General features: G+C 36.7%; 1 protein-coding gene across 1 annotated transcript in view; it reads left to right on the forward strand.

Annotated features, from left to right (window-relative positions):
• Positions 1-12,564, forward strand: part of IL23R (interleukin 23 receptor) — a 61,321-nt gene that overhangs the window by 22,953 nt on the left and 25,804 nt on the right. Inside the window, exons 5-7 of the mRNA XM_082686434.1 lie at positions 711-871; positions 5,394-5,539; positions 11,989-12,145. Coding sequence (XP_082542560.1) covers positions 711-871; positions 5,394-5,539; positions 11,989-12,145 — 464 coding nt within the window. The remainder of the gene's footprint in view (positions 1-710; positions 872-5,393; positions 5,540-11,988; positions 12,146-12,564) is intronic.

Here is a 12,564-nt window from a genome sequence, read left to right on the forward strand (position 1 = left end):
GTCCTACATTGGGCTCCTTGCTCAGTGGAAACCTGCTTCTCCCTCTGCTTGTGCTTGCTCTCACTCCCTCCCCTCCCCATGTCAAATAAATAAATAAAATCTTCAAAAAATATATAAATGAAATAAAATCAGAAGAAAAAAACCATTAGGTCAAAGAAAATGTTTTAAGATGTAATATTGATATATTTGCTTTTATATCAACAGTCATAGAACAAAACCTATATGAACATATATATGTATCTATATAAGTATACACATACCCACACACATATGTTCTATTTTTTTTCTGGGTATAAGAATCAATCCATAAAGGCAAAAGGACGTAAGACTCATGAAAGTCAAAGTCTGGCCCTGAAGAGTCTTGAATTTATTTTTAAAAATTTTCAAAATTAAATAAATTTTGTATTCTGAAAGCAGGCTAAAAAAGTAGTATGAAAAAATTGAGGAATGGGGCACCCAAGTGGCTCAGTTGGTTAAGCGGCTGCCTTCGGCTCGGGTCATGATTCCAGGGTCCTGGGATCGAGCCCCACATCAGGCTCGCTGCTCATCAGAGAGCCTGCTTCTCTCTCTCCCCCCACTCCCTGCTGCTCTGCTTACTTGTGCTCTCTCTCTAGCTCTCTGTCAAATAAATAAATAAAATATTTTAAAAAATTGAGGAATAACTCTTTCAAACCAAACATAACTGTCATCACAACTTTTTTTTTTTTAAGTTTAGAGACAAAAGAAGAGCAACAATATCTTTCTTCAAGTTGTATTAACATCTCTACTGATTCATTGCAAGGTGGCAAGAAATATTTGGTTTGGGTCCAAGCTGCAAATGCATTGGGCATGGAGAAGTCAAAACAACTGCAAATTAATCTGGATGATATAGGTAAGAATGAGAAATTAATATGTCTTTACAACTAAACAACTCATTTGTACTGACCTAGTCAAACGAAGTCTAGCTCTGAAAGGAGTTCCCCCAAAGGTCCTGCAGGTCATGATACAGAAAACAAGAACTACCCAGCCTGAGACAACTCAAAGATAAGTACGGCTACCATTTTGTTGCATATCTTTCCAGTCTTATTTCTACATGGATGCATGTGGTTTTACACATATTTATTGAGAACTTCTTATGTTCAAGCATTGTTCTACGGGCTAGGAATAATAAGATAAGCAAGATATCTACTGTCCTAAATATCTTGTAATCTACCAGGGAAGATGGAAAGAAACAAGGATTATAATAAACTATGATAAGTCTTACATTGTGAGAAGTATAGCATACTAAAGAATTCTATTGTATATACTATTTTGAAAGTTGTGGGTTTTTTTTTTAAGTTTTACAAAAAACATAAAAAATGGTGAATTATGTGGACGTCTCTGTTTTTACCAGCCAGGTTTTGCTTCAGATACTTTAGAACTTCCCTTCTAAAACTTATAATATAAATACTTCTATTTTTTGAATCTACAATATTATTATTATTATTTTTTAAAGATTTTATTTATTTATTTGACAGAGAGATCACAAGTAGGCAGAGAGGCAGGCAGAGAGGGGGGGGGCAAGCAGACTCCCCACTGAGCAGAGAGCCCGATGCGGGGCTCGATCCCAGGACCCTGAGATCATGACCTGAGCCGAAGGCAGAGGCTTAACCCACTGAGCCACTCAGGCACCCCTACAATATTATTTTTAATGAATGTCTTTAATCACTCTTTTATTGTTGGAAATGTAGGCTGTTTTCAAATTTTCACCATTATAAACTATAGTACCATGAATAACCTTTTGGATAATTTTTTTTTTTCTTTTTTAAGATTTTATTTATTTATTTTTAAGAGAGTCAGAGATAAAGTGTGTGCAAGCATGGGCGGGAAGGGGAGAAAGAGGGGGAGAAACAGACTCCCCACTAAGCAGGGAGCCCAACTCAGTTCCATGCCAGGACGCCGAAATCATGAGCTTAGCCAAAGGCAAGTGCTCAACCAACTGAGCCACCTAGGCATCACTGGTATTTTTTTTTTTCCCTTAAGATAAATTCCAAAAGGTAATTGCCCCTGAGTTCTTTAGAGCTACATCCCAGTCCTAAAGCCAAAGTTCAGCCAAAGAGCACCAAGTGAATCACCCTCTATTTGGACATCCTAGTACCAATTATTTCTGTTTTTATCGTTAAGGATGATTTCAGTTAAGCTCATATTTATGGAGCGCTTTCTTAAGTGTTAACTGCTTTTACAAAAATTACCTCATTTAACCCCCCAAACAACCCTATTTTGTAGAAGAGACTGTAATTTCTACTTAAGGGAATCAAGGCTAGGTGGCATTATAAATTTTGAGACTGTGGAGCTAGGAAGCTCCAATTCCAATATCCTCATCTTCTATCCTCAGTCTTTATTTAAAAGCATGACAACTTCCCTGCTGATTAGTGATCTAGAAGATGTTTCACCTTTTGCAGTACAACATGGGTATCCTTTGGGGACCACTGTGGTCTTCCACTGGAACTAATATCTCAACTTCTCAACTTCTGCTTCAACTAAACTCAACTATTCCAGCTAACAGGTTTGGTTGAAAAGTCTGTCCCTATGCTCTGAATATTGGATTTGAAAACAAACACTGCTGACTATGATGATGTAGTCCACAATGTATAGTTCTCTTGACCATGGTGTACCTGTTTTTGTAAATTTACAGTTTGAGGTAGGATGCCATAAAATTCCCTTTTCTTAAAACAAGGTCCCCTCAACGGATTAAGGGTGTTTAGAGGCTACCATGTCCTGTTAACACTTTGGCAATATCATCTTTTAGAACTAAATTATTTATTACTAGTATCACTGCTATTAATATCATTGTGATCTTACTATCATCACATCCATTTATTAAACGCCTACAGTGTTCCAGACAATTAACATGTAAATCACACTTAATTCTGGAAACAATCATACATGGTACTACTGTACCCGTTTTACAGATAAAGAAAGAAATAAATAATTTGCTCAAGATCCCACAGTTGGTAAGAAGGAGAGCCAGATTTTATTGCAGACTTGCTGTCTTGTGAAGAAGGTTAATCACCACCCTTTCTCCCACAAAGGGAAAATCTCATCTGGCTACCACTTTCAAATCTGACTTCTCACACTGTGGACCAGAAAGCCTCTTGTTTGGAGTTGTTATTCCACCTCTTTTTTTTTTTTTTTTCTCTAAATCTCAAAACAGACTCTTAGAAACTCAGGTAGAAAAACATAGGTTGACTGTGTAGGACACTCCACCCAACAAAGCTACCAGATAATTAATGGATGAGCTATATTCATTTGTCACACTTTTAAGAATAAGACATTGCAAGTTAGATAAATGAACTGTTCTATGAAACTGGGGGCAGAGGATTCCCCTGAGAACAATTTCCACAAAACAGCTACAGGGCTGGGCTTTAATTAAGTTAGATGGCTGGGTTGAAAGGCAGGCCTGAGCTACTAGTGCAGTAACACTGTGCCAAAGGGACTGGGAGAGGTGTGCCTCAGCTTCTGTGGAGAAATAAATGCCAGTGCAGAAAGTGCAGTGTCTTCTAGCTGCCATTTTGAAAGCTAATTCTCACATAGGTAAATATATGTGGACATTTGGACATCTATTTGGACATCCCAGTACCAATTATTTCTGTTTTTATCATTAGGGATGATTTCGGTTAAGCTCATATTTATGGAGCAGAAGATACCAAAAGACTATAAATCCAGTACTTCATTTCAATACAAGTGAAGACTAAACACATGATATCTATGATGAATTTGACAGTTTTTTAAAAACCTAAGATACGATGGGAATGTTTGAAACCTAAGCAATGGGAGCAAACGCTCAACATTTGAGTCATTTAACATAGTCAAGTATTTATTACATAGCATGTTTATTTGAAAACATATGAGGTCATGCAAACCTAAAAGCTTAGGTCTCTGTTGCATCGACCTGCCCTGTGCTGACTCTATTTTAAACCTGACTTACTGTTCCATCTGCATTTCTCATAGGACTAAACAGACTTTGCTTCCTCCCTGAAGTATTTCTTTCTGCAGAAGGGTCTCAGGAATGCTTGTGCTACTCTACCAATAAGGCCAGACTCAGAAAAGAGAGGGAAGAGTGGGTGGGTAATTTAGCCTGAGGGTGCTTAAATGGTCCCAATTGGTCTCAGAACCCTGGGAAACTTCTCTGACTACAGAAATCTGCAAATACTGATCCTCATTACAAGAAGCCTACACTAGTAAAAGGAAATCAACAGTGGCATTCGGATGATAAAAGTTCAGTGCAGTAATCTCTTTAATTAGACTGATTTTTGTCATTACTTCCTTCCTACGTTAGCTTTAGCTCAAGGATTTTATTATAGTATTATAGGACGGTGCTACTAAACAGCAACTCTTTAATTTTTGTATTTCTCTATAAATCATATACCTGGGCAAATAGTTTTAGATACTAAATCATTAATAATAAAACAATCATATTCCCAAAGAATCCTTTATACCCCTAGAATAAATGAAAAGGAAACTAATCCATAGAGAATATTAAGCTACAATAATGGTCCTTAAAAACACACATATAGGCTCTTCAGTTCTTTGTTAAATAATAAGTCTAACAAAGTCATGGGTTTTCATTGTTCTGTGGTACACATAGGAGAAATGGGACGTGCCAATGATTTAATTCTGTTCAGACAGAACAAATGTACAAGAATTAATACAATTTAGAAATACAGAAATTCCAGTTACACCTTTACTCCTATAGGGTACAACAAAACTATAGTAACATAACCCAACAGAATTTCACTTTCTTTTTGAAAATTATTATCACAGAGCATGGCAATAATTTATAAAGCCTTAGAGTCTTATGAGACTTGCTTTGTTCAAATCATACTTTCAAGTAGAGATTTATTTTAATAGATAACAAAATAAGTTACCAATAGATTTAATTATTCATATGTTTCCATATGTTTCCCTAAGACACAAGAGAATAAAAATATTATTGTGAAAGGTCTCAATTTAATATCTTATCAAATCAGATTCTCTGAACTAAATTTAGAATGCAAAACATCATTTTTCCCCTAAATGGATGCAGGAAGAAATAGATATCTCCTTTATCTATTTTTCACTCTCTTTTGTTAATAAGGCCAGACTTTGGAATTTCATCATTTAGGATTATAAGGGAATAGGATGTGGAGGAAAGGTGGACTATAAGAGTCCCACTTAAAAGAAATAGAAAATAGGTTGAACAGAATTTTACTTAACAGCAGCAGGTTTTGCCTACACAATAGCTTAGAAAACAAGTGAATATTGTTAATCAGATCACGAAATTGTTTTTTAGTATTTTGAGTTTTAAAACGTCTATTTATTAATGAAAAGATATTGATTTCTCCCAAGGCAAGTTTTAAACTGCTAAGTATTTATTTATTCATTTAATTTTCTAGTGATACCTTCTGCATCCATCATTTCCAGGGCTGAGGATATAAATACTGCAGTGCCCAAGACAGTAATTCACTGGAATAGTCAAACAAAATTTGAAAAGGTTTTCTGTGAAATGAGATACAGGACTACAACAAACCAAACTTGGAAGGTAAGCTAATTTTCACTGTTCTTTAGCACATAAGTGAATGAAAGAAAAGTCAACCTGCAATGGACTTATGATGTTCTATTTCACATGTTTTCATCTGTTTGTCTGATACTCAGACCACTCTAGCTTGTTGGGTTTTTTATGTAATCTCTATGTCCAACACGGGGCTCAAACCATGGCCCCAAGATCAAGAGTTGCATGCTCTGGGGCACCTGGGTGGCTCAGTGGGTTGGGCCACTGCCTTTGGCTCAGGTCATGATCTCAGGGTCCTGGAATTGAGTCCCGCATCGGGCTCTCTGCTCTGCGGGGAGCCTGCTTCCTCCTCTCTCTCTCTCTGCCTGCCTCTCTGCCTACTTGTGATCTCTCTCTGTCAAATAAATAAATAAAATCTTAAAAAAAAAAAAAAAGAGTTGCATGCTTTACCAACAGCCAGCCAGGTGCTCCTTAAACCACTCTAGTTTTACCTAGAACCACTCCTTAAAGCACTTTAGTTTTGTTTGTTTAAAACTATTTATTTATTTATTATTTTATTTATTTTAATAAATAGTATTTTTAATAAAAAATAGATTTTATTTATTTATTAGAGAGAGAGAGAGAGGTGGGAGGGGCAAAGGGAGAGAGAATCTCAAGCCGATTCTGTACTGAGTGTGAGCCTGACTCAGGGCTAGATCCCACGACTCTGAAATCATGACCAGAGCAAAAATCAAGAGCCAAGGCTCAATTGATTGAATCATCCAGGGGCCCTAAAACCACTTTTATTTTAATAATCATTACCATATGTTTCCAAATGGATACATGTTTCCTGAAAATGTCCTCTTAACCTTTTTTAAGTTGTTAAATGGACAAGTACCAACTAAGAGAGATCTATTTGGCTCCTTTTAATTCCGTGCCTCCTAGAGTGAAATTTACATCAGTGATGATATATAAGATGTAAGCATTCTATGCTAAAATTTAAAGGCATCTCTGGTAATAACTTCAAAAAAAGGACTTCCGATTTATGAGAGTCTCTTTTTAAATTAAAAATGCAAGTCAAAATGTAAGATTTGTTACTAATATAGGCCTCAGGGGCACCTGGGTGGCTCAGCCATTAAACATCTCCCTTCAGCTCAGGTCATGATCTCAGGGTCCTGGGATGAGCCCCGCCTTGGGCTCCCTACTCAGCAGGAAGCCTGCTTCTCCCTCTCCCACTCCCCCTGCTTGTGTTCCCTCTCTTGCTGTCTCTCTCTCTGTCAAATAAATAAGTTATATCTCTAAATAAATTTTAAAAAACTAATATAGGCCTCAGTCTTATATGAAGTTAAAGTAAAAAGTGAATGTCTAGACAAATTATCCTTTAATGTCAATGGCAAGTTACCAACTGACTTAGAAGAGTCATTGGTACAAGGTTCATTAATGAAGTCATGTCACATAACAGCACTTGTGAACATTATAATAAAAACTAATTTGAACCATGGAAGAACACTAGTCTGACTAAGGAAAATGTTCCAATTTTGGTGTATTTTAAAATAAATGCTATTTTATTATTTTTAAGTAAAATGAACTACCATTTAGTCAAACTAATTAAGGACTGGAATTTCTGGCTCTGTTTAATTAAGAGTTATGTACCATATTTGACTTTATCTGTTTTCAGGGAGTTAAATAAAATGGTATGTATTTAACACTAATCTTTGGAATCATGCTAACCATCAGCTTTGCTGCAGAGCAGTGTGTTTCAAGAGTGTTGAGAAGGTGAGGGTAAAACTATACTGATTGCATGACATGCTTTAAGGATTGTTCTCTAAAAATAAATCCCTAACATCAACCTTATTTACCCCTGTTCATTTACATCAGAAATGTGATATGAACTTTACAGTTTAGATTACATTTAGAAGTGATCCCACATTGTGCATCATTTGGTCAATTATCAAGTGAAGATCCTGCCGGACTCATTGACTAAATAGTTACGGCGTATGTGTGCCCAGCAAGTTTGCGCTTAAAGCCTGGGACAAGCAGGATAAAAACAAAACACAACTCCACAGTCAATCCTCTTGCAAATGTGGAATTTAGGTAAATTTGAGAACAACTCAAATGAAATCCTCTGAGTCTTAGATATTGAGTCAATAGGATTTAATTCTAATAGGACACCTGGGGCCTTTTGTTTAGTGTCATGATCATAGGATAATATTATTGATAATACAGAAATCCCTTATTTGGCATAATTAGGAGGAGATTATAGGCTATGAAAATGTTTAGAAAATAGAAAGTAATTACACTTTCAGTATCACTGAACAGTTTTCAGAAACCGTTTTCTGGTTGAAACTCTTGTTCTTTGCTCCCCCTGCTGGTGCTACTATGCCATTTTGAGATTTGGTAACCCAGAAGCAGGCAAATGAAGGAGCTTGAGAGCATTTGTTATCTCATCTACTCTTGATGCTGATCCTTTGGGACAGGTAAGTATCAGCTCCGCTACAGAAATGAGGATGCAGAGCTGGAAAGACCTCAAGCCAGTTTTTTTTCAAACTTACACTTTTAGTAACTAAATGCCTCTCACAGACCTTATGTTACTTTGGGCACCCAAAATACTTGGGAAATGAAAGAACAGGCTTCAATCCAAAACCTATATCCTATCCCTTCTACCATGCTTCCTCTAAATATAACCATTCACCCAGAGAAATGTGAATTACCATTTCTATCCAGATGACCCGTCTACTCAGTAAGAGCCAGAATGAAAGTTTGATTTTTAACATTTGCTACTTTATCAATTTCATCTGGGTCATATACAAAGTGTTGTCTTTATCCCCTTGTCAGGAGACAGGAAATCAGAGGCAAGGAGAGGAGGAGATATAAAGGACTACATATTTGATCTTCAACTTCATCTGTGCCTCTGTCATATTACTTGAGGAAGATTCTTTACTTAAAAGAGACAGGCAGCCAACCATGCAAGAAAACCATGTGGCTTAGAGCACAGTACTAGAATTTAAAGCCTGGTTCTGCCATTTTCTAGTTATGCAACCTTGGGCAAGTTCCTATCTTCTTTGTGCCTCATTATCCCAATACCTAATGTAGGAATAAGATAGTCACCTACCTCATATGGTTGTGGGGACAATCAAATAATATAGTTAGCCCCGAGTCTGGAATAGAGTTCAAGTTCAGTAAATACTGGCTGTTGTTACTCTTCGCTTTAACCTACGAGGAGAGCCATGCAACTAGTTCGGTGGAGCAAAGGAAGCCCTCCTGAAAAATCAAGATTACTGAATTGAGGTTGGTTTTCATCCGCCTTTAACTAACCTATACAGACTTTGAAGTATTGAAGGGAACCAGCCAGTTCTTCAGGTGATCCTGCAGGGCTGACACCATGGGGAAAATATTTATCTACGTGTTGCTTATCCTCATGGATTATCTCCCTGGCACCTCAAACTTGTGTTAAAAATTAAGCTCACAGTCTTCACCAGCAATCCTTGCTCACTTCTGTATATCCCATCTCAAGAGCATTACCATGCTGTATATTTACCTGCTTATACTTCTATTTCCCCATCCTTTAACTATAGTCCCCTGGAAGGCAGGCTGTTCCATAATCGTATTTTGTATCTTCAATGATTTTTATAACGTGTAGTTCATGCAGATGACACGTGAAACATTAGTTATAAATATTATTGTTTGCCTTTAATAAGAGCCCACCAGTAGTGATAGTAAGGCAGAGAAGTCTTTGCTGCACATTCCAGTAAGTGGATTAAGGGTGACTCCTTTCTCTAACTAAACTCGATTAGGGTATTGGTAACCTGTTTTTTTTTTAATATAACTTCAAGATTTTATTGTCTTCATAACAAAACAAAATATGAAACTTAGAACTGGAACTTGGCCCTTGCAAGAAATGCTTGCATTTCTTGACAACCAACATTCTCTTAGATCTGCAGTTGTGCTCAACACATTCAAGTCTCAGCACAATCTTCTTTGTACTTTTTAGACTTTTCCCAAAAGATCAGCTTTATCTGCCCACCATAGCCACTCTATTTCCTGTCATAATGCCACTTTCCCTGCACCTAGAGAGAATCCTTGCCCTTCTTGTACTGTATCACTTTGTGGGGTAGTTTGCTATACTTCTTACAGAAAATGCAGTGGGTTTTATAAACATTCACCATGTTTGCAAGAGCAGTATCAGCACGGAAAGTGAAAAAACTTCTTATTCAAGGACCAGAGAGTAAACATTTTAGAATTTGCAGGGCTTAAGTTCTCTGATCTAACGACTTGACTTTGCATTTGTTGTATGAAAGCAGCCACAGGCAATATACAAATGAATAGGCATGGTAAAATTTCAAGTTTGGAAATGGAAATTTGAATTCCATATAATTTCCATTCATCACAAAATGTTCTTTTATTTTCATACAACCATTTAAAAATGTAAAAACATTTCTCAGTTCTTGGAGTGCATAAAACCAAGCATTCTTTCTTTTCCAGGAAAGGCTAATAGAACAGTGTACAGATAGCAAAGGATCAAACATTTGACCTTTGCATTTCAAAAGTGTAAATACTGGTATAATCACAAAGAAGGGAGATTAGTCAGGACAAGTTTTCTCAATCAACATCCCACTCCCTCCTCCACCAAACACTATGTAAAGATTAACTGGGCAGGCAGAGGGGAAAGTTAGAAGGGTGGAGGGAGTTAGGAAGAGGAACCAAAAGAGTTTAGACAGTGGTAGGTCCCTGAGAAGGGCTCCTTCACCCTGGGCTTGCCCCAGCTAGAGGGCTGGAGGAAGTGGACATTAGAGACCTGTCTGACTAGGCTGGAGATTCTCCTTCCCTCCACCCAGTGATGCTCCCGGAAACTTAATGTACCCCTAAGAGAAACTGATGGAGAATCAGTTTCTATGCCTCACCTCCATTCAGAATTAAGATTTTAAATAGAAATAAACTGCCAAAAAATAGTCATATTTCTTGCACTTGAGATCATAATCTCTACATAGGCACTCAATTACATCTCTCAATGTTTGTTTTAGCCTCTGAAAATAACTTGAGGTAACAATTTGTGCTTACAAGACCCTGAGCAGTCACCTGGGTTGCCTCATGGTGGAAAAAAGTCTGTTAACAGTTCTGTAAAATTCTTGCATTTTAGAATTCTGGCTGTGCTTCAGTGTACTTCTCTTCTTCAAGGGGACTTATCTATAAATGTAATGGCAAGAGACATACTAGAGAATAACTCCCTTCCAAGAGAAGCAAATAGAAGCAGAGTACATTTGAAAGTCAAACTTCCAACTACAAGTAAAATCTTCCCTGGATCCCACGAGACCCTAGATGCCTGCCTGTCATACTTACATGGCACAAAATTCCAAGGGCCAAGGGTGGAGACATAGCTTATGGAAACTCGGAATGGTACTTTAAATGGATGACATTCCCAAAACAGATAGTTTCATGAATTTTACATTTTCACTACATTGCAGGTTTTAAAGATTTATGTTAAGATTGTGTTTCCACAGAAGAATCCCTCAGTAGGATTGATAGTTTGCTCTTTTTAAAAAAAATCTTTACAGTTTCAACTTTCTTTTTCATGAGTATTTGTAACTGTTTCTTCCTGGTTATTGTATAAGTGCATTTTTAGACATGTTTTATGGTTACTTGCAATCGTGCTTCACTTTTTTTCAGTCAATCCACTTCTCACAACATACGGAAGGTATGTAAATGCCTTGGTTTCTCTCTCCTATTTGAACCAGCTTGTCAGGGGGTCATCTTTCATTATGGTTTATAGCAGGTCATAGTGTTCCAGAAAATGATTTGTAAGTTTAGACCTCAGCTATGTGCATGCTTATCTTCCATTGGGTTTTCATAGCTCAGCCTTCTTAAGTGTTTTATTTTCTCTCTCTCTCTCTCCCTCTCTCTCTCTCTCTCTCTCTCTCACACACACACACACACACACATAGGCTTTATAGAATCAGCAAAAGTCTACAATAAGGACCAGTTTAGCAGCTTAGTTTGTGAGTAATTTTCTCCAAAAGTCATCACTAGCAAGTGAAATTATTTCAATATTCATGAAGAATTATTGATGTAAATATCCAACTGCAGAGAGAGTGAGAGAGAAAGATTGAAGGAGAAGGGGGCGGGGGAAAGCCTGAATTCAAACAACTGTGTTGAGGTTCCCCACTTCCTCCATCCCATCAAAATCAGCTACTCCAAAATTAAGAATATATTACATTTTGGACTTAAATTGAGATTTAAAAGCTTGAATGCACTGTCAAATACAAAGCAATGTGTATTTCACTTTTAATGTTAAATAAGACGTATTTGGTTATTTATGGTCATGCTTTATATAAAGGGCCCTATTCTTTGTTTTCCTAGGGTCTAGAGGAGTGCCTAGAACATCATCATCATCATCGTCATCATCATAATAATTATAGGTTCTCCATACATTTCTGCCTAAATACAAGAACTGTTTGTTTTCGAAGAACACTGTATTGTTTCACATTGTTATTCATTCATTTTAGGTTAAAGAATTTGATGCCAATTTTACAGATGAGCAACAGTCAGAATTCTACTTGGAGTCAGACACTAATTATATATTTCAAGTGAGATGTCAAGAAACAGGTAAAAAGTACTGGCAGCCCTGGAGTTCCCCCTTTTCTCACAAAACACCTGAAACAGGTGAGTGTATTTATATATTTAATCTCTTAGGCTTTTCTTTTGACATCTGTCTTTCCTAAATACACACACACACACACACATATATATATAATATATTTTTTATATATCTATATAATTTATTATTTATATATTTATATATATATATATATATATACATATATATGTTCTCTCTTCTTTACTTGTATCAATATTTACAAAACTTGATACAAGTTTTGTAGTTACATTTAAATTGTCATTTTGCTTTGATTTTGTTAAGGTTGGCTATAATTTGTGTAATGGTTCTCAAACATTCTTGGGAATAAAAACCAATTAAAAACCAGCTGGTATACATGATCATCGTCCCTGCTCCCCGAGGGTCTGTGTCCATGGGTTTAAGGGAGTGGGTGTGCAGGTTGCTCAAGAGTAAGCATCTTACAGGC

Source organism: Mustela nivalis (assembly GCF_964662115.1).
Source record: "Mustela nivalis genome assembly, chromosome: 10".
In the NCBI taxonomy this organism is placed as follows: Eukaryota; Metazoa; Chordata; class Mammalia; order Carnivora; family Mustelidae; genus Mustela; species Mustela nivalis.